Genomic DNA, 25,044 nt, shown 5'->3' with positions numbered 1-25,044 from the left:
CTTGTTTTGACTCTTTGAACATTAGCCGCCGAGTGTGCTATAGCTATGGAGGAATGAGATTACTGTACAGCGGCAGTCTTATTGAGGTTTCACCGAGACTTCCTGCGAATCCCTTTTGTTTCCTCCATTGACCTGCGTTTCCACAAAGGGATATGATCTACAAATTGACCCCTGTCTGGTGTTGACCATCAATCAAGTCTTTCTCATTCAGGCAGTTGGGCGTATGGAAACACGACAGTATCGTGCAACGCACCACAACTCGATCTGGCACCATGGCGCTCCCATCTCCTCAAACCGTGTTTATCTATTGACTAGGCACAAACCCCTGTTGGTCAGCTCTCTTGAATCCCGGTACACATTAGGACCTTAGTTCACTAACGAGTCAGCATTAGTATTCCGTACGGACATCTCTGTGCTTTATATCGGTACGACAAGGAACGAGTTCAACGATGGAGGCTTTGGATGAATCTAGAAGTATGTCCGGCCAGCCTCACGATGAGCAATGCAGAAGGGATCTCCTGGTGGTCACAGCTGGTATGACGAACACCGGGATCAGACGGGAAGCGCTCCACCTCTTGGGCTATTTTTTTTTTCCAATCTAAGACAACACCACTCATACTCACAGTGAGCGGCCGACATGTTGAAGTATTTGAGTATCTACAGCGAAACGATTACTTGGAAAGACCGCGTCTAAACTGACCAATAGGTCTACAAGAAATAAACACCAGCCTCACGTAATGTGCTTCTCGCTCCTAATGATCGTCTTTTCATGAGACTTGATTCATTTCGACCCCTAGGGTCTTTTCAGTGGCACCAAGGTTCGTCCAATGTTTAGGGTCGTTGCTAGAATGTCTCTCTTGGCGGTGACAGGACGGGGTGAACCATCCCGCCGGCGACCCTGTTCGGCATATTTTTACTCCGAGCATTTTAAATCCTGTCTTTGCTGTGGGAGCTGAAGGATCCAGACAATACATAATACCCGTGGTCTTTTCGCTCCGGCCCATGACAAGTCAAGTTGACTATGTAACCTTGGATCTGCGATGGGCTTACTTTGCTAGACAATGTAGCTGCTAGTCTAGCTACCACGTTAGCACGTATGCATTGCATTGCACATATCAATCATGCTATGAGAATCATGTACTATTCCGTCAACCAAGTTTCATCGGATATGCGGGACGACTACGCCCTGGCTAGCTGCTTACCTAGATGTATGTACTGAATAGCTAGCTGCACGTACATGCATATATGTAATGTGCTACTACAAAGACAAACCCGTCTGTCAATCTACGTACCTACGAGTAGGTAGGGGAACGAACACTACTACCCTAGGTATCCAGCATAAGATGGTGGATGTTTCCACCTTTTTCTCCCCCTCTTTGAAGCTGCAGAGCAGCCCAGGCCAGTAAAATTATATCATGGCATTGACAGAGTTTGACCAGGGCCTTGGCCTGAAATAGGGAGGGACCCTTGTAAGCCTGGCCGCAATCCAAAACAAACAAAGGGATTCGACATGTACACGGTGACGCGCCCAAAGGTTGAAGGGGTAAACCCTCTGCATGCTTGAGCCTATCATGACTCTTTGAAGAGTGCAAAGTTGAAACAACCTAACATAGTTGAATCTGTCCTCTGTGGTTTAAGTAGTCAAGGTCAATTCCGCACTTGAGGACGGACGCCGCGGATTTGCGCAAAAAAGCTAAAGACCTAATAACACCGGACTGGCACTTTGACCATCAAAGCTTGGACGACTTTACCTTTTCGCGCAGCTTTTGCGAGACGATTGAACTGGACTGAGTTGACCTGACCTGAACTGAAGTGCTCCGCATTGCATGTACAGCACAGCATTGGAGATTAAACTCAAGCCTACTGCTGCCTACCTACCCAAGACTTCTATGTCTATACACCTGTGCAGGACACATCTTACTGCTGCCATTGCTGCAAGTCTCTATTCAGCTGGGGGGAAACAATGACAATAATCCCATCAAGCATCCACTTTGGGATTGATGCCACAAAGCACTTTGTGTCTAACCTCGATGCTGTGTCACTCACACTTCTCACCGTTACACTTGTCGCTTTCCTCATCCCCATCTTTATCCTCTTCCCTCCCGTTACCGTCGACTGTAGCGACGTCCTCCGGCAGACCCACTCACGGGCCGGCGAGCCACTCCGAGATAGCAACATCCATCGTGAATCATCACCGGATCATCGGGCCCGTGACAGCAACCGTTCCGGAGGAGAGCAGCAGCAGCACATCTTTCCCGTCCATCTCTGCCGTGGAATTGAGCTCCGACGTGACGGGACTTCTTCCTTCAGCAGCTCAGAATGTCATCACTTGTACATGTTTGCTCATCAAAAGCGTGATGATGATCTCGTGTGGAAAGCTGCCACTTGCGAGAAATTCCCTTTGCTGGCCAATATCGAGGTCGACCTCTGGGTTCATGATCCAAACAAAACGAGCCGTCTTTTGGGCAAGGTAGAAGGCTCTTTTCTTGTTCTGAGGTTTCCTTGGACAGATGCAGGACTACAGGGTATTCTACAACGCATCTCGGCCAAACTTAGCCACGGGTTTAATGCAATTCCTGAAAAGGAGTTTATGCTGCCAGTTTCATATCCGAATGAGGATGAAGTCAAATTAAGAGGATATTCCTTTGCTCATTTTGAGAAAGGAGACAACAAAGTCATGGCTTTGAATATGGACGTTGAGCTTCCTACTGAGCTGGCTCAGTATTTGGGGGCTGAGAAAGTCGGAATCTTTAGGTTAGATCAGCAGTCATAAGTTAAAATAATAATCTAGATCAGGACAGAAAACAGCACGCGATTAGAAAGAATGAAGAATGAAGAAAGCATCTCATGAGTAGAACAGATATACATACTCATCAAAAATGGTTGAAGCAGACACAAGCTGTTTAGAGTGTCTATACCCATGAAGCGATTACTTTGTTAAAACGGATACAAGACAACGAATCATCTGAGTAATATCATGACATACAAACAAAATCTATTCCACAGCCATGCCTTAACAAATCAAACGGTATCACAAGAAGTCCTAATGCCAATATGGACATTAAATCCCCCAACCAAAACGACGCCTCATGTACAAGAGCCCCCAACCAGTTTCCTTTCATACACTCATATCAGACATTTCTCGGTTGCCGTCAGCATCATTACTTCATATCCGCCGGCGTAAGCGCCTGCACCATACTGGTGCCCTCGCTGAAACGAGTGCGGAAAATGCGGTTTGCGTTCTGGAACATGCCGTCTTTCAGACTGACGACGATGAACTGAGAACCCTTGAAACGCGTCTTGATGAGACGACCGATGTTCTGGGTATGTGAGAGATCCAGCGCGGCGTCGACCTCGTCAAGAATGTACATGGGCGCAGGCTTGAATTGAAGCAGAGCCATGATGAGTGACAGAGCAACTAGAGATCTATACGAATTGTTAGTAAAGTTACACAGCAACGTTTCAGGGCTGGAATTTCTTACCTTTGTCCACCACTCAATTCTGTCAAGCTTTGCTTCCATACTTTACCAAGACAAACCTTGACCTCGAGACCATCGCTAATTGTCTTGCCTTCAGGCGGATCGAGCTTGGCAAAGCTGCCTCCTGGAAGCAATTCAGAGAAAATGTTGCCAAAGTCACCGTTGACTTTCTCCCACGTCTCATGAAGAGCCTTCTTCTTGTAGTCGTCCAGACTGACAATGGTCTCCTCGATCTTGCGCTTGTCCCTAACTACAGTCTTTATCATGTGCTTGAGTGACACTTCCTTCTTCTCAACGCTGTCGATCATGTTCATGACCTTGGGGTTGATCTTCTTCTTCATACCCTGAAATCGCTCGGTCAAGTTGTGCAGCGTTGCCTTGCACTCTCCAATGTTGTGATCCTTGAAGTCATAGGGGGTTCCGCTGCGACCAAAATTGTCCTTTTCGTCCGCGATCCAGTCAAATTCCCTCTCAAGTCGAGCGACCTTCTCGGCAGCACCTTGTTGCTCCTTGTGGAACTTTTCGAGGAGATGGCCAAGCTTCTGCATTTCGAGACTTTCCTCAGCAATGCGCGCGCTCTTGGAGCGAATGGCATCATCCAAAGCTCGAAGCTCATTGTCGAACTGGTGTAGCTTGGCACGCTCATCGTCGAGCTGGGCCTGAACGGTGTCGTGAGTCTCAGTCAGGTCAGCCTTTTGTTTATTGAGATCCTCAATATCCTTCTGCTGAGCCTTGATAGCAACTTCGACTTCTTGTAATTGTTCTCGAGCAGCGGACAGATCGGAGCCTGCCTGCTCAGCATCAAGCTGTGCACCCTGAAGTTCCTTTTGCAATGTCTTGACTGCGGCAGCGTTCTTGCCGAGACCAGCTCGTAGTTTGTCGAGCGCTTTCTGTAGCTCGACTAGCTTGCCGTCCTTGTTATTGTCAAAGTCCTTCATGTCTTTCTCAATTGTCTTGACATCGGCACTTGCCTTGGCTTGTCGCGTCTTGGCCTCGGCTATGCTCTCTTTGAGCTCCTGGATGGTTGACTTCATGTTCTCCACCTCTTGAATGATGGAAGAGGAAGAGTTGCCACCGATTTGTTCCTCTGCGAGCTTGATTTCGTGGCTCTTTAGGTCTAAACCTTGCTTGATCTTGCGAGCATGGTCAAGCTTGGCCTTTTCATTCGATATCCGGGCCTGGAGCTCTCTCAAAGTGCTCTCGGCTTCGCTGAGCTGTCGGGTCAAACCATTCAGTTTTTGAAGAAGAACAAGAACGCCACTGGAGTTTGGAGAACTTCCACCAGACAGTGTACCGGATGGGTCGTAGGCGTCGCCTTCCAGAGTAATACTCCTCATGCGGACATTGGGATCAAAAGTGACCCTCTTAGCAGTATCCGCATCGGCACAGATCAGGGTGTTACCAAACACAAACTCCATAGCTGCTGACACTTGGTCGTCATAGCCGACCAGGGATAAGGCCAGGTCGACCTTGTTTGGTGCGATGTTTTGTGCCGTGGCAATGGTTTGAGCAGAAGCCTTGAAGGCAGCAATCTTGTTGAGAGGGATGATAGTGACTCGCTTCCGTAGTTTACCTCTCTGCAACAGCTGAGTACCCGTCACCTCATTGTCAACGACGACGTTGTATAGACGGCCGCCGGCGCAGATCTCTAGCGCAGTAGCGGCCTTTGTATACCCTTCATCCAGAGTAAATAGTTGAGCGACAAGTCCCTTAACCTTGGACCGGTCAAAGTTGGGTACAGGGTCAGCGTAGTTGAACTCTGTGTTGGCGACTTGACGCTTCAGCTTGTCAGATTCTTGTCTCAGGTTTCGAACAGTTTGCTGCAACTCGGACTCTTTCTTATACATTTGCTCTTCTTGTCCAGGCTCGAAACCCAGTCGGCCAAGCTCCTTCTCAAGCTTCTGTGCTTGGATCTTGAGACCATCGAGATCGCGTAACAGATCGGCATTCTGGACCTTGGCTTTCTCAGCACGTGGTTCCTCTTCCCTGATACGCTTTTCCAAATGCGCAATCTTGATCTTGGCCTGTTCTTGTTCCGTGGCTGCTGTGGTTGCACGGTTTTTCGCATCTTGAAGTTGACCCTGGTAGCCATTCTCCTGGCCGTCTTTAGAAGCAACACCGGTCTGTAAGGTCTGGAGAAGCTCTTCCTTGGATTCAGCATCCTTGTTTTGCTGCTCAAGATCCTCTTTTGCGGCATCGTATCTGGCCTTGGCGTTTTCGAATGCAGTAGTCTTATCTTCAAGGGTGGCTTCCAACTCTGAAACCGTTTTCTCAACTGCGATCTTCTTTTCTTCTTCCTCGGCTAAACTGGACTTTTTCAAGTCAAGAATGGTAGCTAGTCGTACAAGCTCATTTGAGTGTTTCTTTGCTGCCTCTTCCAATGCTGAAGCCTTGCCTCCCTTTCGGAGCTCCTTGTCTCGCTGAGCGCGCAATTTCTCCATATCTTCTTCAAGATGGGAAACTTCGCTCTTCAGACGAGCTGCTGAATCTTCGAGATCGCGCTGTCGTTGTTTCTTTCCTTCGAGATCTGCTGCTGATTGGCTCAGAGAATCCTGATATCTGAGATAATCGTATGCGACAACCACTCGGGTCAGTCTTTCGAGATCGTTTTGCGTTTGTTGAAAATCCAGGAAAGCACGCTTTTCAGTTCGTAACTTCTCCAACTTGGGCTCGATCTCTTCCTTTAAGAGTTCCGTGAGCTCAACCAGTTTTGTCTCCTTCTTAGCCATCGTCTTTAGGGCCTTGTCTCGACGATCCTCGAACATTCGGGTTCCGGCTGCTTCCTCGATCATCGCCAGAATTTCCACGGCCTTCATGTTGAGAACCTTTGTGATGCGACCTTGCATAATTAGGAAGTTGGGGCTGTTGATGTTGAGCTGAACCGACTGGAAGAGGTTCTGTACAGTTTGTTGCTGAGCACGGTGACCGTTGATGAGGTACTTGGAAGTGCCTCCGAGAACGATCTGTCGAGTGACGCTGATTGTGGCATATTCTTCGAATCCGATCGGCGATTTCTTGGTATCTCGGTTATCGAAAACGATGGTTACGCTGGCCTTGGTAACGCCAGCTTGACCACGCTTGTAGATCAGGTCCTACAATGTTGAAATTCAGTGATCAAGGACAAGTAGCGAAGCAGCGGTGACTGACCTGTATGTTCTGCGCTCGAACAGTTGCCATACTGGTAATTCCGAGAACAAAACATATCGCATCGAGAATATTCGACTTTCCACTACCGTTGAGACCGGTGATCGAGTTGAAACTCTCGTCCCTAAGAATGTCGGTTGGTTTAGGCTGTTGACTATTTTGATACATAACTTACCATCCCGAGATCACCGTTCTAACGGCATAAGACTTGAAGCCCTTTAAAAACGTTAGAAGACAAATACTGACATCAACTTGCGATATAAGTACTCACGTCAATAATTACTTCAATGACCCTCATTTTGGGCGTCGTCGAGCGTCTACGACTTCGTTGAATCTAATGCTTTGTTTCGTCGCTCCGCACTTCCAAGGGGGGGTAGAGGACGCGAAAGTAAACAATAGTTGCGACCGATAAGCTGTTATCAGCACGTGCTTAGCTGTATCGAGAAAGCCGCATGCGTGAAAGAGGGTACGTACTGTAGTTTCGTTTCTGTAGGGACGTTGACTGTTCTGCGGGTCAAATCCGATGATAATTAAGTTCCCTAAGATATTTTAAAGACGATATATGCTGTTGTGAGTATTCCAACATCATTTGTGAACATATCTCATCACTTTCACCTGCTTGTTTCACAAGACTATACCTTGTCATTAACGAATGGCGTGAATCGTAGCTTGTGCGTGTTCCACTTCTGAACTTGGAATTTCATCAACGCTAGTCCCGATCTAGGACCTAGGTAAACATCCCTCTTTGTTATTGAGATCTAGCTCCTCACACTTGAACTTCCCAACTTTCAAACAACACCAAACATTTCGACTTCGACCTAAACACACAACCCGATGAGTACATAACCACTATTACACGAACATAGTTGGTCTACAGCTTCTTTTCCCACTCGTACACACTCATTTATAATCGACACAATGGCGGCAATGCGAGGACCGCGCATTCCAACTGGCTCAGCAGCCTGGGTTGCTGACGAGCGCGCCTCTGCCCTCACAATTGTCGATGTTGAAGTTGATGAGTTCACATACGCGGCTCAAAATGAGTTCGAATGGCTTAATGAACATATGGCTAGTATATTCAACGAGAATGAGACGTACGCGTCCTGATCCTTTTGTTTTGACGCGATATTGATCATTCCACAGAAACATCGCCGAAACATTCAAAACGCCCGGAAAGCTTCGAGGCAAGACACCTCGCACTGCGCGTAAATTAATATCAACAGAGACAAGAATGGTGAGTTCGGCTGATCATTGATTGTGGGCAATAAATATTAACGATTCAAAGCCCTTGTCCAATGTATTTGGGGGCACATCAACGAGTTCAGCAAACCGCTTCGCACAGCACCTCTACGCGCAATCACCCCAAAGAGAGCTATTGAACCAGGCCAAGTCAACATCGCCCCGTCGACCTGCTCCGTCACCGAAACCAGCCCAGCTTATGTCCGATGACCCAATTGAAGATGCATCACAACACCCTACCAGCGAGGCTGAGCGTATTCTTTCCGACCAGGACGCACTAATGGCTGTCGACGAAGAGACAGATGCCTTATCAGGTGCCAAATCTCAACCCCAAATGCAAGCCGATTCAGGCTATTTTGGAAGTCAAGACGTCAACCCCGTTGTGCCTTTTGATCCTATGACCGAAGATGAAGAAGACGACGACGACTCACTCCTTGATCCTAACAACTTTGACGAAGACATCGCTTTCCCTCAGCCAAGTTCTTCGCGAGTTTCGCCCGCCAAGCAGACTACAAAGTCTTCATCACCAGCCAAGACCCAGCAACCAGCGACTGATGATATTGACATGGACGATGCTGAGGCAGAGCCTGAGGCCACTGACGACGCGATCCCAGATGATGCTCAGTCTCAGTCCGATGGCCCCAGTCCTGTACGACCAGGGTTCCGCAACAGTCTTCAATTTGCTTCCCTTCCCGCTCGAGAGCCTCTTACAGCAGGCAAGGCTAGAGTTTCTCGCACAAGTCACATTGATCCTAAGAGGACAAGCTACCTCGCAAGAGGTAAGAGCCTGGCAAGTCATGCTGGCGATGATGCATCAGACGAGTCAGACCAGGATGACATGGAAGTGGATGAACTACCTTCCGTACAACAATCTAAGAATGCCGAGGAACTTGCTTTGCACCACAACAAGACATACACACAGATGCTGCAAGACAAGATCAGTGTTCTTGGAAAATCGCAGCCAAGTGCAAGTCGACCATCAAAGTCGATCCACAGTATTACAAACTCTCAACAACCACAAACAGCATCTCAGTCTGTACCTGAACCACAATCAACGCCCCCCAGACCGCCCAAGAAGCAAGAAACGACCACAACTCCTGGCGCTTTCCCTCAAGATGATGAGGATGATGATGACTGGATTGTTCCTCCCACCACTCAGCCATCCGCCGCCGCACCCATTCCTACACGACCATCACTTTCTAAGAGCCGGACAGCCGATGTCATGGAAGGAATTCACGGCAAGCAAACTCTTGGATCTTTCGACTTGGATGAAGACCGCGCGAGCATTCGTTCGCCTGCTCGCGCCCACTCTCAGCGTGAGAGGCCCAGTTACATGGGACATTCCAAGTCTGTTTCAGTGCCAGCTGTACCGATGTTCACTGCTTCTGAAAGGCAGGAGGGAAGCCCGTTGAAGAACACAGTGCTTGGCTCAGACTCTCCTCCGAGACCAGCCACTGCTGTCTCGGTTGTTTCAGCTGTTGTTTCCTCATCCCCATCCAAATCCCCATCAAGACTCTTCCGCGATAGTCCTTTGAAACATCTTAAGAATAAGATGTCGTCCATTCTAAGTACTTCCAAGGGTCTTATGGCCAGTAGTGCAGCGCTTAGCGCTGAGGGTAAATCATCTCTCCTCTCACCCTCGAGAGTCCAACTTGGAACTTTCCCTGGTGATTCTGAAGAGTCGGTCGCTCATAAGCCAAGTATGGAGTCTTTCAGGAGTGGCAGCACTGCAACCGATCAGCAGTCAAATGCGCCTCGACCAGTTGCTAAGCGCACAAGGGCATCAGTTGAGCGTGAGAAGGAAGAGAAGCGGCGTGAAAAGGAGGCTAGATACCAAGCCGAGCAAATGGATAAGCTGGAGAAGGAGCGTGAGAAGGAGAGAGAAAAGGCACGAGTCTTCAGCAAGGAACAGGAGAAGCTTGCCAATTTGGAAAAACAGGTCGTTGCTAGGAAAGAGGCCGAACCAGCCGTGCAAGCTACACCTCAGCCTAAACGAACCAGCCCCCGAAGAGCTAAGCCGCAGGAGGAATTCGACAGCAGGTTTGCTGAGCCAGAGATGGAAATGGTTGACGCCCCCAGTCTGGTCCCCCCTCCTTCTGTTTCACGATCTGCTGCCCCTAGCCAATTGTCGCGTGCAAAGGAGATCAGACGAATCGGAAAGCCAGCCAGGGAGACAACTGTCAAATCAAAGCCAACGCCTACTGTCCACATCAAGGTCAACACTGGCTCACAGTTGTACCCTGGCAGCTCTACGGCCAACGGCTATCAAGACTTTGGTGCCTCAACAAGCTCTCAACCGCCTCAGATGACCAGCAAGGCTAGCAAGGTCTCTATGCAACCCAAGCCATCTGCTTCAGGCTTTGCTACTTCCACAGGATCAAACGGCCGCCCTAGAGCTCTTGACTTGGTGGCACAGAAGAAGGCCCAAGACGAACAAGCCCAACGCCGGCGTGATGCCAAGGCCAAGGCGGATCGAGATGTCAAAGCAAAGAGTGAGCGGGAGCGAGCGGCGTTGAAGGAGGAAAAGAAGAAACAAGAACTGCTACGCCGTCAGGAGGAAGAACGACAGAAGCGTGAGCAGGCCGAGGCAAAGAAGCGACAGGCACTCATCGAGAAGGCCAAGAAGACCCCTGCGCCACCTCCAGCCGTTCGATCGCAACCAAACGGCCCCCCTGATTCCATTCAACGTGATGGCATTCCTCGTCCTCCCTCTCGCATGAATTCAGGCATCTACAGGCCAGGAGACGACCTGGGTCGTCCCATCAACGGGTCCAAGTCTGCCATCAAGAGACCCCTTGGCCGAGACGTTAACGAGGAAGGACCTTCCAGACCCCCACCTAGCCGTGGTCCTCAGTACCAAGCGAAGGATGCCAAGCGTCGCCGAACAAGTGATGATTTTGCCGATGAGCTGGATATGGAACAGCCTCCCAATATCAAGGGACCTCCCGTTCGTCCATCCAACGCTTTTAAGAGGGTAAGCATTGCAATAAACCTTGATACTTTGGAAGTGACTAACAAATACCAGGACCTGCAGGTGAAGAGCTTGGCCAGCGGCTACACCCAAGCCAGTGCACATAACCTTTTCAAGACCAACATTGCTCAAAGTCACATGAAGGGAGGTAACCCTATGGACATGGCGCAGATCCACAAGGGAACTATTCCCTTTGCTCCCAACCCCAACCCTGCAGGACCTGCATACAAGACACCGGGACGTCCTGGTCCTGTTGGTGGGCTCAAGTCTGCGGTCAAGTCTGCCCAAAGATCGTCGCCACGATTCCAGAACGGCGATGCAATCGATCTTCCAGAGATTCAAACAGACGACGAAGATGAGGAGGATGACGAACCACAAGCTGGCACAGTTGCTTCTTGGGCCAATTCTCCTGCCATTCGCGCGGCTCTCTTGGCACAGGAGAAAATGAATCCTGCAGCGATCTTTGGAGAACCAGGACCTATCAACATGGATGAGGTCTTCCATGCCAGCAAAGACAGGCTTCACAAGTTCCGCGCTCGAACCTCAAGCGCTAACTGGAGCGGTAACGATCGTCTGACCGAAGAAGACATCCGAAAGGATCTCGCTGCCAGAGATAGGCTTCGGCGAGAGGGAGGCTGGTCTTACCAACTGGGTAGAGATATGATGTAACGAATGACCTTTGGCGATGTGTATTTGATATGAGTACTTGATGAAGTCTCAAGTGGGAGTACATGGGGACTTTGTAAGTGGTGACATTAACCACAAGACGAAAAGGAAACGCATTGGAGCGATTGATTACTTGTGTATTTGGGCAACAGGGTATTGGATCGGCAGATTGGCTGTGCATATCTGTAATAAGCTGTATGAGATGGCATTTTGTTTGGCGTATGGCGAAAGGGAACAGGATTACAACCGGGATGAAGTATTCTATTTGGACGTAAAGCATGCAGGACATGGAAAGTATCACTGGAGCATCTCGAAGACAGCTCAATTACACGTTATTTTTAACTGAACTTTGATTGCATGCAATGTTTGATGCTAAACGGTCGAGCCTGTCGATAGCATATGATACAGCAATTAAGTGACTGGCTAAACCTTCTTCTATCTTCTGGAAAATCAACGATTGTCTTTTTATGGTTATTGAAAACCACTCTTACAACACGGACTGAGGCTTCATCTCACGATTATGGCTTTGTAAACCTCAGCCACTTTGTAATATTACATGGATCTTCTCAACCTCTTTTGATAGATGAACTTGACGAGGCGTCTCACTCGCTAGGTTCGCCTGGGAGTAGTGTCCTATTGGAAGACCAATCTTATCACTGCAGCCAAGACCCTGGCTCATGCTTCGTATAGTTCCACACCTCAACAATTCTTTTGGTTAGTACCCGTTTTCACATGTCAAAAGTAGATTCCGGAAGGGTACGGGACTACTCAAAGAAAATTGATAAGGGTCTGCAGGAGAGGCGAGGCGAGACCTCGTGCAATGTTCTATTTGATGCAATTGTTTCATGACACTAACTTTTGCTTTATTTTTTACTCAGCTGGTCTGTTTGTCATGAGATCTTTGTAGGACCATTTGGTTAAAAAGTCCAGCATCCATACCCGTCGCCCTCTACCTCATGTCATATCATGACATGTTAAATACTCATCCGTTTTTGCTCAGTCTTTCGTTATCACCACACTGTTATCCTTCTGCTTCCACACTTACGATATAACACACTCTTAGAACATGGCGTCGTATCTCGGATCGTTTGCACCCGCCATGGACGAGGTCAAGATCGACCAAATCACCGAAAGCAGGATTTTCAACGTTGTATCCATGCTTCCAACCTCGCTTCAATCGGGACCTATTCGATTTCTAAGACGGAGTATTAGTTCTCATACACTGCGGTCTTCTGTCGCTGTCTCGGGATCACAAGCTAAGCCTCGGCCTCTATCAGAAGCTGATGCAACTGCCATGAGCCGTCCACTTCAGTCCGACATGGTAAAACACCACAATGGTTATGCAGAGTCCCAAGACTTGTGCGCTCGGCCGATGAGTAGAGTTCTTTATTCAGAGCTACCAGAAGATGAGCCAGTGATGAGAGCTGCATCTGGCCTGCATTGGAAATTTGCACGACAGGGTACGTGACTTTGACCAGCCATCTAATCAGTGCATACTAACAATGCAAGGCACAAATCTTATCAACATCTCAGTTGATGGCAAAGCTGCTGTAGCTGAGGACGATGTCGCCTTTGAGAGAAAAGCCTTTGTTGACGGGTTAACCTATCTTCTCAAAGCACTGCCACGGGATCTTGATGAAGGCGAAATGAAACGCATACAATCCGCTTTGCCAGATAATGTCAAGCAACAAGAGTTGAGCCTCATTCAAGCAGAAAGAGACCTAGACCGGACGACGAACAGAACCAGTCAACCTCGTTCTATCATCCATCGAGGAGTTCAGATGACAGTTGTCAATTTGATCTTCTTCCTCAGCTTCCTGATGCCATATCTACTTCTACTAGTCAGGTATGCAGCTCGGGTTGAGCGCAAGTACAAGATCTCCGAGACGATTATAGGACATGGCGTTGATCTAGCCAACTCCATTGGGAAGCAGAGTGCTTCTCTGACTGAAGCAGTCGGTCAAATGAATGACGGCAAAGTTGCGCAGGCTCTGTTGGAAGTCTTTATCTGGACAGTCGACGGTGTCACCCAAGGCATCTCGGACGGTCTTGGGGAGGGTCTCTCAATAGTGGGGTCGAGACAGACACCGGGGCATTGAAGAAACTACTAACTCGAGACCCCTACAAAAAGTGGAATTCACTATAGACTGAGCGGACGGAGTATACTGGCTTACGACTTCTCCTTCTCGTCTTTATTCCCGAAGAAAATAAAGAAGCCGACGAATCAACGATTAAAGGATTGGTTATAGAATTGCATAGAATCAATACATGCCTAGATGAGAATAGACGCGAAGTTACTGCATTTTTCCATAATCGCCCCTCCAAATTCTGAGCCAATGACTTCCGGAGGGACCTCCGGCTGCGCACGTGACAGCGGGAGCTAACTGAGTCAATAATAGCGTCTCTTCAGCCAATTAGCAGATAAGATAACAGGCTGGAAAAATGAAATTTTTCCTCAAAGTTATTGATGCGCGCGACCCTTGATCGCCCACCTTTCATCCGTTCATCCAACCATCCCACCTAATTTTTTATACCCATCCATATTTTTTCTCCTGGTTACTCTCTGTTGACAACTCTTTCAATAGCAGAACAGCAATCTCTGCAGAGGTCATTCTTTAATTAAAATCGGCATCATGTTTCGATCCAGTCTCAGGCGCTGTGCCACTCAGGCCAGGACCGCCACTACGGCTGCCCTCCTCTCTCAGACCCGGGCCGCTCTGCCTGTCGTCCGCAGCCAGGCCTTGACAACCCGTCTCCCAATTGCTTCCATCAACAAGATTGCCTCTTTCCGGGCCTACAGCAGCGAGGCCGCTGCTGAGCAAATAGAACCTGCTACAACAGATGCTGAGCCTGAGGTCCGCTTCGGCGACCTTGAGGGCGTGGACCAAAGCTTGATTCGCACTATCATCCAGAACATGGGATACGAAACCATGACACCCGTTCAAGCAAAGACAATCAAGCCCGCTCTCAAGGGAACTGATATGTAAGTACAATGTTTCCAACACACGACGCAAACACCGACCCTAACACACGACAGCGTTGCTCAAGCCAAGACCGGTACCGGAAAGACTTTGGCCTTCCTTTTGCCTCTTCTTCAAAGAATGATTGTCGAGGACCCATCTCTCGCCGGCAAAAACGCTCGTCGACAAGCCCGATCCGACGACATCCGTGGCATCGTTCTATCGCCTACTCGAGAGCTCGCTGAGCAAATCGCCATGGAGGCTCGCCGACTGTGCCAAAACACTGGACTCGTTGTTCAGTGTGCCGTTGGAGGTACCGATAAGCGTAGTATGCTGAACCAGACTCGCCGACAGGGCTGCCATCTCCTTGTCGCCACTCCCGGTCGTCTCAACGATGTGCTCCAGGACCCTGGCAGTGGCATCGATGCTCCTAACCTGGCTGCTCTGGTTCTCGATGAAGCCGACCGAATGCTCGACACTGGTTTCGAGAGAGAACTCAACGAAATTGTCAACCAACTTCCCCGCCCCGAAGAAAAGGTCCGCCAGACCATGCTCGTTTCTGCCACCATTCCCGACAGTGTCATTCGTCTGGCCCGCTCCATGGTCCGAGCCGATGACTTTGAGTTCGTTCAAACCATCCCTGAGAACGAGTCTCTCACACACGACAAGGTTCCTCAGCACATTGTTCCTGTCAGCAGCTGGACCCAGGTCTTCCCCACACTCTTTGAGCTTATGGATCGTGAGCACAAGAAGTCTCTCGAAGACCCCAATGAGCGTCCCTTCAAGGCCATTGTCTACTTGAACACCACATCACTTGTCGAACTCGGCGGCGAGTTGGGCTTCCAAATGCGACAGAACGCTCGCAACGATAACAAGCCTTTCCTTCCATCCTACGTCCTTCAGTCCAAGATGGGCCAGAACCAGCGCCAGAGAGCTGCAGACAGATTCCGTGAGGCCAAGTCTGGTGTTCTCTACTCTTCAGATGTCACCGCTCGTGGAATGGATTTCCCCGACGTGACACACGTTATTCAGATTGACACTCCCAGAGACCGTGAGTCTTACATTCACCGTCTTGGACGAACCGGTCGACAGAACAAGGAGGGTCAGGGTTGGTTGATTCTCCCTCACTCCTCTGTTCGTGTTGCTCGCAAGATGCTTCAGGGTCTTCCCATCGCACAGAACAACTCCCTTGAGAGTGCCGAGACCGATGTGGAGGCCGGCGAGTCCACTTCTTACCATGAGTCCACCAAGGCCCTCTTCAGTGTCATTCCTCGAGATCTTCTTTCTCAAACATATACCTCCATGTTCGGTCTTGCCACCGATAAGGTGGAAACTGCCGAAGATGTAAACAAGTGGACAAAGCACGGATGGGGTTGGGATACTCCTCCCTATGTTAGCTCCATGTGGGTTAACAAGATGGGCTTGGGACGTGCCACTGGTATGAACGTTAGGGAAAGAGACAGCTTTTCCGAGTCACGAGGTGGTGATCGTGGTGGTGACCGTGGTGGTTTTGGTAATGACCGACGTGGTAGTGCCCGACCTTCACGAAGCAGCGATCCTTTTGACAACATGGCGGCCAACGTTCGCCGTGACGACTTTGGCCGTGGCGGCAACCGAACCGGCGGCTTTGGTGGTGGCGGTTCTCGCGGTTTCGGCGGCCGTAATGACAACGGCTCCCGCGGCCGTGGCGGGTTTTCTTCCCGCAATGGCAGCCGTAATGGCAGCCGTTCCTCGTTCTAAGTTATGAGAGCGGATTAGTGAAAAGGTTAAAATGTAACAACACAAACACGATGGACGGATGCATGATTTGTACTTATATTGGGCACTGGTGTATTTTGGACTGTTGTAAGATACCGGAAAAGGGGTTTGTTTATAGACATGTCTGCAGGCGTCAATCATGTGGTAATCTCCACGACTACTCTACTTAGGAAATGATGATAATCCCTACATCTCCTTCGTTCTCGTGATATTTGAAATTCATGTTCATCACTTCCATGGTCTCTGTTGACAGGATGTACACATTATTATAAGGTCTCGACAATGAAATCAAACCAGTAGTGTTTCTACATCGGCGAGACAAAGACCGAACCATACACGCTTACTCCCAGTAACGCCAATCTAACAAGGCGAATCTTGATGTTATGGTATTCGCTGGCCCATTAGCATGTTGGCATCCCACAATAACACTCTCTCATCCCAGCCAACAGTAGCCACCCATCCACCCATGCCAAAGAGACACCAATCGACTCCCGTAACAAACTCGGTATGTCGGTTCATCACGCCCACCTGAGTACCTATTGATGGTGCCATCACTGGACCCTGTGGTAGTTGTTGCTGCTGCATCGACCCGTCATTCCACAAACGCACCGTCATATCGTAACTAGCACTGATGAGGGTATCGCTCGAATGGGGGCTCCACGCAAGTCGCCGAACAGCATATTCGTGACCCTGCATGACAGAAAGCGGTCCGCCTGCAGGGTTCCGTATGTCAAAAGTCCGTAGAATTCTGTCTACGCCAGCCGTAGCTATGACCGTATCTCTGTACTTGTTCCAATCATGAGTCAGGATCTCGGCTGGCGCAGAAGCACCAGATGACGGCTGCGGTCCTGAAGCATGGACGGGTATCGTCGCTGTGAGGTGGTATTTCGCTGATGATGGTGTTCGGAGATCGAATATGCGTAGGTGGGAGTCGGAGGATACAGCAGATATCAAGGCGGGGTTGGAAGGGCAGAAGGATGTGCTGTAAGTGCAAGTGCCAATGGGAAGCGTCTTTATTGAGTGATTGCGCGTTGGTGACCACTATTGAGCATTAGTGTTCGAACTTTCAACATGAGAAGCGCGGCTCAACGTACGATCTTGACTGTACCGTCCCAGGAACTGGAAATAAAGGTATCTTTAGTTATAGGGTTCCAGCACACCGAGAACGTTTCTCTCTTGTGTTCATGAAAGTTCATAACTGGAAAATCGTTCACGCCCAAATCAAAGAGCTTCAGAGATCCATCGCCGCAAGCGACAATCAGCTGGTTCTCGTTGATCTCGGACCAGGCCAAGTCGTAAAGCGCATCGTTTGTATCGAACCTGCAGTACAACCAAATCAGTATCTACGCAGGTAACCAACATCCAGAATATTGCCTACGTCTTCTCAACTTCAACACCTTGCGCCGTCAATGCGAGAGCGAACACACGGCCATTGCCTACAATGCCAAAATTGGACGACGCCGCAACGGCGATTCGCGAGTCGTAGTATGGGGAGTACTTAACGGCATAGGGATTATACCCTTGCGTTCGGTATTCTAGCATCGCAGCCATGGCGCCGGAGGAAGCGTGCTGTTAAAGTACAGTCGCACTTATCATCAGTTGTATTATGGCTGAGCAAAGCTACAGTAGACAATTGCTTGCCTGGATCAATGAGCTTCCCCTCGAAGCTATACTGACATGTGCCTCGGTTGCGGTAATCACACCGAGGCGGCGGGGCAGAAAGAGTGTATGTGTCTAACCAGGTTCTGCGTCATGGCCGGGTTTATGTACTAATCGAATCTGCTAAATAGCTGTCACGTGCTTACGTGTTCCAGATTTTTAGAAACGTCGCGTTGTACAGACACTGCTAGGCCTTTCTATCAAACCACAGGATGCCGGGTACGTGACAAGTATTCATTGTCAGAGGGGATCGCACATGACCTTTCAACCATTGCAGGCTCGTGATTGAGACTATGAAGGCCTTTTTGACTCGCACAAAACGGAAAGCATCTCCAGGACCGCAAACAGAGAACGCGGAGCCAGAAGAGCCAACCGAAGTCAAATTAGCATTGCTATCGTCGTTACACCCACAGCTCGACCAAGAATACTTGCTCGATATCTTACTGGCCCATGATGGATCCGTATCTGAAGCCGCCACATCTCTCAAAATTCAGAAACCCATGAAGAAGGGTCCCCGCGTTGTTGGACATCAGCAATCCTTAAAACAATTTACTTCCACAAGTGATTCTAGTTCCTTGAATAGTACACCTAAAAAGAAGCTCAAGTCGAAAGCGGGGAGTACACTGCATCTGTACGACCCTGAAGACATTGCTGAGCATACCCCATGTACCATCATTCACAATTTCTTACACCCTGAGGATGCCAATCGGTTGCTAGAAGAGCTATTAGAGGAATCAAAAACTTTCGAAAAGATCACATTCCAGCTATTTGAGAACGCGGTTTCTAGCCCTCATACATCTAGCTTCTACGTCGAAAGCTACGACGAGATACAACGCCAGAAAACGGAGTATCACTATAACGGCGGTCGACTCACGGTAAATATTCAAATAGTAGATTTGCTGTACAGCATTTGATTAACCAAATCCAGGATGTTCGGCGTATCACACCTCAGCTCGTCAGCGTGAAACCAAAAGTTCAGGAAGCCGTCAACGCCGAGATTCAGAAACGAATCAAGACTCGATATCCTGGGGGCAAGAAGTTGAAATATCAATCTCCAAACCCTTGGGTTCCGAACTCGGCATTTGTCAACGCCTACACAGGCCCGCAGCAAAATGTCGGCTGGCATAGTGATCATTTAACGTACCTCGGACCAAGAGCGGTCATTGGGTCCATCTCCCTGGGCGTCGCTCGCGAATTCCGTGTTAGAAGGATACTTCCCAAGGATGGCGACAGCAAAACGGCCCAGGACCGAGATGCGGAGGGACAAATATCGATCCATCTTCCTCATAACTCACTCTTGGTAATGCATGCTGAGATGCAAGAGGAATGGAAGCACAGCATTGCACCAGCGTTATCGATCGATTCTCATCCCATTTCAGGGACAACCCGTATCAACATTACATACCGAGACTATCGCGCCAATATGCACCCAAAGCTCACCCCTAAATGCCGGTGTGGGCTGCCATGCGTGCTTAGGGTAGTGACAAAGAAGAAAGATAATTTTGGGAGATACTTTTGGATGTGCTATGCCAATTCTCCGGGACAAGAGAATTGTGGTTTCTTTCAGTGGGCTGAGTTTGACGAAGATGGGAACCCCCAGTTCAAGAAGTAGTTGGGTACAACATAACAATAGATAATGAATCTATCAGAAACAATGGCCGTGAATGCTGTCAGCCCCTGCAGCTGGTGTGTACAGAAACAATCCCGAGGTGGAAGTTGGTCAGGTTACCTAAGGCACGACAACCCCAGAAAAACTGTCCACTCTACCTTAATCCTGAAGTAACATTATCGCATGTTGCATGCAGTTGCGCAATAAATACTTTATTTGCAGGCATCATCTTGAGATCGGAGGTCTTTGCTGAGACGAGGACAAGCTTGACTTGGTTGTTGGCTAGGCCCGCGTCAGACAGACATGTTAATACCAGGAAATCAAAGCAAATCAGGCAAGAGCCTGAGTATTATAGAGGCGATATCCTATTTTGGTGTTTGTTCAGCCCAATAATAGCGTTGCCTCGGTGCATGTCAACACCCATGGCAGACTACAAGGGGCATTTTTCTTTGCTGGACTACCTTGGAACCACATTATACATTATAAAGGGGGGTTGTTTGAATTTATCAATACAAATAATCGACCATTCGAAATGGCTGCGTCTCCATTTTGCCAGCGGATGCAGACTCAGTCCCCTTATGAAGTTCACAAGTAACCACCTGCTTGGCTTGTCTGGAATACATGGGAAGATCTCGCCATTATACTGTCTGAATGCAAAAAGCTGATAGCACAAGTAAAGAGGATTTTCATGTAGTTCCCTTGGGAATATCCGCCAGTTTGTTGTTAGGATACACATGTTACACGGATTCCTTTTATCCCTAGGATCAATCCCCGTCTACTCGCACATTCGGCAACAAAACAACTTGTAAACACACATTGATCTGAGAGATCAGACCCAAGGACTCGGTTCAATTGTCTTAGATGATTAATGCTTACCCCATTCATGTGACTTGGTGAGCCTAGTATTTAGGTCCTAGGATCCATTTATAGCGCTTTCGGCTATTTATAGCCTCGTATGCAGTCGGGAACTTTGAAGGTCTATCATAGTTTTGAAATCTTTACCGTTGGAAATTGGTTGAGGGAAGGGAGGTTTTGGGTATATAATGAGGGTGATATCAGAATATGTTTGTTCAAAGGCATGGGCCAACCGAGTCGTATCTACTCCACAAACCGTAGTACTTTATCAACACGAGAATTTAATGGTAAATCATCTTGTCGTTTGATTGTTCTGAACCCAGAAATCTGTATGCATATAATCAACTCCCCAATTTCCAAAGTTCTATTACAGATTGTTGGCTGATAGCTGCTCAAGTGCATACCCATTAGAGGTAAGTATAAAAACATCTGCAATAATACGGGCTGTTTCCTCATTGCAGTCAACGATCTCCTTATGTTTTATACATGATATAATTACGTTAAAAGATCTCGACCGACAGAAAAAGTATTGAAGAAGATGTTTCCTTCCCGCCCGTCTGCCTAGACGCATGTGGGTCGTTCCTGCCGCTGTCAGATCAGATACCCGCCCGTCTGTCCCTCAATCAGCCACTTGTATCTCAGGAGTGTCATCATCCTTCCCATCAGGAAAGTCAATTTCAACTTCATCTCAATCACAACTCATCATAGCCCTATTTGTTTATGTAAGTACCTGATTAAGTCGACAAAAACCTGCAGAGCAAGCTTCAACGATTTGCGTACTCAACTGAGAGGAACTACAGAGCCTGACGTCATTAAATACGACTCCAAGTCTCTTCCGAAGAAGAATCAACACCATGTCGGAGCTTAGCTTTCCTGCGTCCTCGGCAGCCATGCTTGAGCCGAGGCTGCCGCCATCGACAACAAATGAAGCGTTATTACGACCTTTTGTGACTCTCACTTTCGCTACTTCGTTGGATTCATCGCTCTCCCTGGCACCGGGTGTCCGCACTCGACTCTCTGGACCTGACTCCAAAGCTATGACGCACTACCTTCGCTCGCGTCATGATGCCATTCTTATTGGCGTATCTACTCTTCTGGCAGACTCTCCAGCTCTCAATTGCCGCATCAGCGGTGCTACGAGTCAACCACGTCCCATTATTATTGACCCTCATCTTCGTTGGACTCCTAGTCACACGGAAAAAGTCCTAGAGGTTGCACGTCTCGGGAATGGCTTGGCCCCTTTTGTTTTGACTGGAATGGATACCCAGGATATACCTGCCACGAGTCTTTCAATTCTCGAAGAGCACGGTGGCAAGTACATCTACGTCCCTACCACACTTGGATCCAATGGCCGTAAGCGCTTCGATTGGCGCGACGTCTTTGACGCATTACTCCGCGAGGATCTTTCCAGTGTTATGGTTGAGGGAGGAGGCCAAATCATTAACTCCTTACTTGATCCTCGGTTTCACAATGCTATCGACTCTGTGATCGTTACTATTGCACCGACTTGGCTTGGTCAAGGAGGAGTACTGGTTTCTCCAGACCGTCTCCAAGATTTGACTGGCACTCCTATCCCTGTGGCGAGACTATCCAATGTTTCATGGCATCCTTTTGGGGAAGACGTTGTCTTGTGTGGCACTCTGAACAACTAGCGTCTGAAGCTGGTCTGTAAACACAGTTTCATCTCTTCCATTACTGCTCGTGCCTTCTGGCTATCGTCCCCATCACCTTTTATCTGGTTCGGTCCCTCACGTTTCTAAGCATACTTTCAAGCTCCATATGGATTTCGCCTCTCTCGTTATCACCATCTATCACAATTGTGTCGTTCCTTGTCTTATCCATGATAGTGAGATATCGGGAAACCCATGAATCTCCTTTGATTTCAAGACCATGTCATCAGCCAGTGGCCATGCTGACACGGGCATATCAAACACGACCCATCAGCCTGATTTCTAAAGTTCGAAGAGGATAATAAGCAATCCCAGTGACTACTAAAGCCGATTCGAAGCCAATATCGCCAATTTTTGCCCCTATAGGCCCAGTGAACCACGGTGTATTCATCGAAGGAATAACCAACTCAAGGCTGATTATTGATGTACCAATAGCTGCCAGCCCAGTGGGAAGTCTTCGCCCTTGGTTCCATATTTTGGGGTCGAGCAAGTCGTAGTCTCTGTTTCGAAATATTACGAGCTCCTCGATGATTACAGCGTCGAAGCACCCAGACCAGTAACCGATGATGGACAGAAAGTTCACCAAAGACTTTTCCCATTGTGCTGCCGCATAAATTGACATTGGGACCATGATGGTCAATGTGGCGATAACAAAGACAAATCGTGGCACTTTGGTGAAAACAGGAACGAGCATCTGTAAACACAAAGCGACCGAATAGTAGGACAGCAGCATGTTTCCCACGATACTCAAGGCGAGTACGACAAGAACGGATTTACCGAACCCACCAGCTGGCTTAAGCATTTCATCCATAACTCTACCTATTCCATAGTCATTCCAGGCTATTTGCCATGACTCGACGTTTGGGATGGCACCTCCAATAGCAGCCCCGAGGATGAGCAGAGGCGTCGAGGGGACTAAGAAGCCCAGATACACACAGGCGAATACTTTGCGCCTACCATACTGTTAGCCTACTTTGCCACTTCTATAGCGGAGTCAGAACTGTTTACTTGGATTCTTCAGGGCTGTGATATACAGTGAAATCAGAGACAGTCCCTCCGAAGGTCATAAAATACCCTGCCATCAGACTCCCATACCCAACAACATTCTTGACAGTTGCTGATTCATGGTCAGCCTGATGCACCAGGTGTTTTCCACTACAGCCAACAGCAATAACTATTGCGATCAGGCTTGGCAGCCACTGCCACCGTTGCCACAGATGGAGCGCCCTATAGCCCAGGAATGCTAACAAGAAGCTGAGGATGCAGACGATACCGATGCCCACGTTGATGCTGATGTTCGCTTCTTTATTTACAGCAGCAATAGCTTGCCCACTTACGATTGATCCCACAACCGTGAACCCGGTTACTGTGCCAGCATTAAGAAGGAGCGGAATGATGACGAGATATAGCCTACAGGTCTCAAAAACTCGCAGCGTCAGTATTGTCCTTCCAACGAATATCAGCTTTGAGACTCACCCAAAGGAATATCGGGCTTGCACCATCTGGCGCATTCCTGTCTTATATCCTCCTATACCCATGAAAGCCGGCGGTAAGCAAGTCACTATGTTGAAGAAGATGATGATCAATGAAACATCTCGTAGACCCAGACCGTACAGGACCGTGCCGAGTGCCCCAGTAGGGATACTTCCTAATGTCAGTTTCTAAACACAGGCTTCGCATTTCAATGACAACTAACGGCAGGATGCACAGCAGGCAGGTAAAGAAGACTGTGAAGAGGTTGCTGTGTTGTGTCTCTGTTCTTTCCTCTGGGGGAACCGGTCGAATACCATTCTGCTCCACGCCTGCTTGAAGCAATAGCTTATACCATTTCGAAAGGGGACGAGTAACTCGGTTCGAAGAGGACCAAGCACCAAGCGTGTTCCTTTCTTCATCAACTGCTATCATATCGATCGGTACATCGCATTCGCAGTTGGCTTCTGGATCCTTGTGTGCCATCATTCCATTATCTAGTCAGTGATTTGCGGCTGGGGTATGGGGCGAAAAAGGTTGAGAGTCGCTGGGGCTCGCAAGAACGGGTTCCCTGTGACCTTTAAATGGAGTCAGCCAAAATATGCCCTTTCAGTGATCCTCTTTTCTGCAGTTCCTCACTCTACAGTCGTTGCGCTGCAGACTTGCCGAATCACTAACAAACTTTACAGCTCAACCCTATCCCTTAGGACTCTACGTTATAGCATACAGCCAATGTGCCAAGGCCAACCGTATTCTGTTAGGGCCTAGATACGAGTTTCAATTCACACTTTTGACTGACAGCTCAGGTCTTGTTTCGAACGCTGATGTCTCGGAGATAACAACGACGGGCCAGTCCCATACAACGAGGTAACCCTAAAACGCAACAAGACTAGTTCTGGAAGTATATTGGGACCAACGTCTATGATCTTCCAGCTCATCAGTAGCTTTGGGTGGTTGTTCATGGATGATCGCCCGATAAGACATGGCTGATGCACGCCCACACGTGCATCAAAAACAGTAAAAATGATCTTCAACGTAGTATCCTGCACAACAACACATACACGCGCCAATACGTTCCTGATTACCCCCGGGCAATCATCACTTGGGCGTAGACGGCGGTGGTACGGCCCGCCAAGGCCAAGCGACACATGCTTGGCGAGGCATTGTGGATGTGCAAAAACTCTGGTACCAAATGCTCTCTAGGGCATCCAAGAACAGAAAGCACATCGTGATCTATTACTTTTGTGGGAACGTGCTATACTGCGTGTGTTAAACCTAGTAGGTGTCTGGGTCATCAGTTTCTTTGAGCGAGTCAAGCCAAGCCTGATGTATAGTACTGCTAATTGGTATTATAGTATATTGTGATACCCACCACCTAAAATTGCAACTGACATGCTCCATGACAGAAATGATCCATTTTAGTCATGATGGCTCAGGCCAGCCCAGTTGTAGTCGTTAACTTGGCCTGACTCGAGTGCAGCAAGACAAGCTTTTGTCCTTACCCGCCACCCATTACATTATCCCAACCACGCACGTGAAAGAAAAAAAGATGTTGATAGATCTG

General features: G+C 48.6%; 9 protein-coding genes across 9 annotated transcripts; 6 read left to right on the top strand and 3 right to left on the bottom strand.

Moving 5' to 3' along the window:
* The first annotated feature begins 1,768 nt into the window (after positions 1 to 1,768).
* Positions 1,769 to 2,967, top strand: EDB82DRAFT_315299 (uncharacterized protein). The gene has a single exon (XM_025738025.2). It carries the CDS (start codon positions 1,964 to 1,966, stop codon positions 2,771 to 2,773), a length of 810 nt encoding a protein of 269 aa, XP_025592827.1. The 5' UTR covers positions 1,769 to 1,963; the 3' UTR covers positions 2,774 to 2,967.
* On the bottom strand, positions 2,836 to 7,156 carry EDB82DRAFT_315266 (RecF/RecN/SMC). The gene is made up of 5 exons (XM_025738024.2): positions 6,895 to 7,156; positions 6,799 to 6,839; positions 6,627 to 6,747; positions 3,483 to 6,571; positions 2,836 to 3,426 (listed from the first exon to the last, which is right to left on the bottom strand). Exons 1-5 carry the CDS (start codon positions 6,919 to 6,921, stop codon positions 3,162 to 3,164), a joined length of 3,543 nt encoding a protein of 1,180 aa, XP_025592826.1. The 5' UTR covers positions 6,922 to 7,156; the 3' UTR covers positions 2,836 to 3,161.
* Positions 7,157 to 7,400: 244 nt separating this feature from the next.
* Positions 7,401 to 11,868, top strand: EDB82DRAFT_579535 (uncharacterized protein). The gene is made up of 4 exons (XM_025738023.2): positions 7,401 to 7,717; positions 7,767 to 7,857; positions 7,909 to 10,836; positions 10,888 to 11,868. The coding sequence occupies exons 1-4, from the start codon at positions 7,542 to 7,544 to the stop codon at positions 11,500 to 11,502; spliced, it is 3,810 nt and encodes a 1,269-aa protein (XP_025592825.2). The 5' UTR covers positions 7,401 to 7,541; the 3' UTR covers positions 11,503 to 11,868.
* Positions 11,869 to 12,212: 344 nt separating this feature from the next.
* On the top strand, positions 12,213 to 13,800 carry EDB82DRAFT_514177 (uncharacterized protein). The gene is made up of 2 exons (XM_025738022.2): positions 12,213 to 12,959; positions 13,009 to 13,800. Exons 1-2 carry the CDS (start codon positions 12,566 to 12,568, stop codon positions 13,596 to 13,598), a joined length of 984 nt encoding a protein of 327 aa, XP_025592824.1. The 5' UTR covers positions 12,213 to 12,565; the 3' UTR covers positions 13,599 to 13,800.
* A 44-nt stretch (positions 13,801 to 13,844) lies between these two features.
* EDB82DRAFT_514174 (P-loop containing nucleoside triphosphate hydrolase protein) lies at positions 13,845 to 16,410 on the top strand. The gene is made up of 2 exons (XM_025738021.2): positions 13,845 to 14,482; positions 14,537 to 16,410. The coding sequence occupies exons 1-2, from the start codon at positions 14,133 to 14,135 to the stop codon at positions 16,197 to 16,199; spliced, it is 2,013 nt and encodes a 670-aa protein (XP_025592823.1). The 5' UTR covers positions 13,845 to 14,132; the 3' UTR covers positions 16,200 to 16,410.
* On the bottom strand, positions 16,411 to 17,932 carry EDB82DRAFT_514172 (peroxisome targeting signal type 2 receptor). Its single transcript, XM_025738019.2, has 3 exons — positions 17,596 to 17,932; positions 17,312 to 17,537; positions 16,411 to 17,258 (listed from the first exon to the last, which is right to left on the bottom strand). Exons 1-3 carry the CDS (start codon positions 17,766 to 17,768, stop codon positions 16,599 to 16,601), a joined length of 1,059 nt encoding a protein of 352 aa, XP_025592822.1. The 5' UTR covers positions 17,769 to 17,932; the 3' UTR covers positions 16,411 to 16,598.
* Positions 17,933 to 18,044: 112 nt separating this feature from the next.
* Positions 18,045 to 19,811, top strand: EDB82DRAFT_315214 (uncharacterized protein). The gene is made up of 2 exons (XM_025738018.2): positions 18,045 to 18,751; positions 18,805 to 19,811. The coding sequence occupies exons 1-2, from the start codon at positions 18,170 to 18,172 to the stop codon at positions 19,486 to 19,488; spliced, it is 1,266 nt and encodes a 421-aa protein (XP_025592821.1). The 5' UTR covers positions 18,045 to 18,169; the 3' UTR covers positions 19,489 to 19,811.
* Positions 19,812 to 20,983: 1,172 nt separating this feature from the next.
* On the top strand, positions 20,984 to 22,129 carry EDB82DRAFT_315153 (dihydrofolate reductase-like domain-containing protein). Its single transcript, XM_025738017.2, has one exon. It carries the CDS (start codon positions 21,195 to 21,197, stop codon positions 21,990 to 21,992), a length of 798 nt encoding a protein of 265 aa, XP_025592820.1. The 5' UTR covers positions 20,984 to 21,194; the 3' UTR covers positions 21,993 to 22,129.
* EDB82DRAFT_315198 (permease for cytosine/purines, uracil, thiamine, allantoin-domain-containing protein) lies at positions 22,130 to 24,115 on the bottom strand. The gene is made up of 4 exons (XM_025738016.2): positions 23,707 to 24,115; positions 23,487 to 23,654; positions 23,019 to 23,420; positions 22,130 to 22,963 (listed from the first exon to the last, which is right to left on the bottom strand). Exons 1-4 carry the CDS (start codon positions 23,967 to 23,969, stop codon positions 22,267 to 22,269), a joined length of 1,530 nt encoding a protein of 509 aa, XP_025592819.2. The 5' UTR covers positions 23,970 to 24,115; the 3' UTR covers positions 22,130 to 22,266.
* Positions 24,116 to 25,044: the final 929 nt, after the last annotated feature.

This window comes from Fusarium venenatum, assembly GCF_020744135.1.
Source record: "Fusarium venenatum strain MPI-CAGE-CH-0201 chromosome Unknown EDB82scaffold_4, whole genome shotgun sequence".
Taxonomy (NCBI): Eukaryota; Fungi; Ascomycota; class Sordariomycetes; order Hypocreales; family Nectriaceae; genus Fusarium; species Fusarium venenatum.
This window is presented reverse-complemented; position numbering and strand designations above follow the sequence as displayed.

Bases quoted from the DNA above. Each gene is read 5' to 3' on its own strand.
- EDB82DRAFT_315299 (XM_025738025.2), top strand. From the start codon at position 1,964: ATGACAATAATCCCATCAAGCATCCACTTTGGGATTGATGCCACAAAG.
- EDB82DRAFT_315266 (XM_025738024.2), bottom strand. From the start codon at position 6,921: ATGAGGGTCATTGAAGTAATTATTGAC. The intron at 6,748-6,798 runs GTAAGTTATGTA...CGACATTCTTAG, and splicing joins AGAACGGTGATCTCGGGATG to GGACGAGAGTTTCAACTCGA. The intron at 3,427-3,482 runs GTAAGAAATTCC...CAATTCGTATAG, and splicing joins GAATTGAGTGGTGGACAAAG to ATCTCTAGTTGCTCTGTCAC.
- EDB82DRAFT_579535 (XM_025738023.2), top strand. From the start codon at position 7,542: ATGGCGGCAATGCGAGGACCGCGCATTCCAACTGGCTCAGCAGCCTGG. The intron at 7,858-7,908 runs GTGAGTTCGGCT...AACGATTCAAAG, and splicing joins TATCAACAGAGACAAGAATG to CCCTTGTCCAATGTATTTGG. The intron at 10,837-10,887 runs GTAAGCATTGCA...AACAAATACCAG, and splicing joins CATCCAACGCTTTTAAGAGG to GACCTGCAGGTGAAGAGCTT.
- EDB82DRAFT_514177 (XM_025738022.2), top strand. From the start codon at position 12,566: ATGGCGTCGTATCTCGGATCGTTTGCACCCGCCATGGACGAGGTCAAG. The intron at 12,960-13,008 runs GTACGTGACTTT...TAACAATGCAAG, and splicing joins TTGGAAATTTGCACGACAGG to GCACAAATCTTATCAACATC.
- EDB82DRAFT_514174 (XM_025738021.2), top strand. From the start codon at position 14,133: ATGTTTCGATCCAGTCTCAGGCGCTGTGCCACTCAGGCCAGGACCGCC. The intron at 14,483-14,536 runs GTAAGTACAATG...AACACACGACAG, and splicing joins GCTCTCAAGGGAACTGATAT to CGTTGCTCAAGCCAAGACCG.
- EDB82DRAFT_514172 (XM_025738019.2), bottom strand. From the start codon at position 17,768: ATGGCTGCGATGCTAGAATACCGAACGCAAGGGTATAATCCCTATGCC. The intron at 17,538-17,595 runs GTAGGCAATATT...GTTGTACTGCAG, and splicing joins GGTGTTGAAGTTGAGAAGAC to GTTCGATACAAACGATGCGC. The intron at 17,259-17,311 runs GTACGTTGAGCC...AATGCTCAATAG, and splicing joins GGGACGGTACAGTCAAGATC to TGGTCACCAACGCGCAATCA.
- EDB82DRAFT_315214 (XM_025738018.2), top strand. From the start codon at position 18,170: ATGAAGGCCTTTTTGACTCGCACAAAACGGAAAGCATCTCCAGGACCG. The intron at 18,752-18,804 runs GTAAATATTCAA...AACCAAATCCAG, and splicing joins ATAACGGCGGTCGACTCACG to GATGTTCGGCGTATCACACC.
- EDB82DRAFT_315153 (XM_025738017.2), top strand. From the start codon at position 21,195: ATGTCGGAGCTTAGCTTTCCTGCGTCCTCGGCAGCCATGCTTGAGCCG.
- EDB82DRAFT_315198 (XM_025738016.2), bottom strand. From the start codon at position 23,969: ATGATGGCACACAAGGATCCAGAAGCCAACTGCGAATGCGATGTACCG. The intron at 23,655-23,706 runs GTTAGTTGTCAT...GACATTAGGAAG, and splicing joins TGCCTGCTGTGCATCCTGCC to TATCCCTACTGGGGCACTCG. The intron at 23,421-23,486 runs GTGAGTCTCAAA...TGAGACCTGTAG, and splicing joins CAAGCCCGATATTCCTTTGG to GCTATATCTCGTCATCATTC.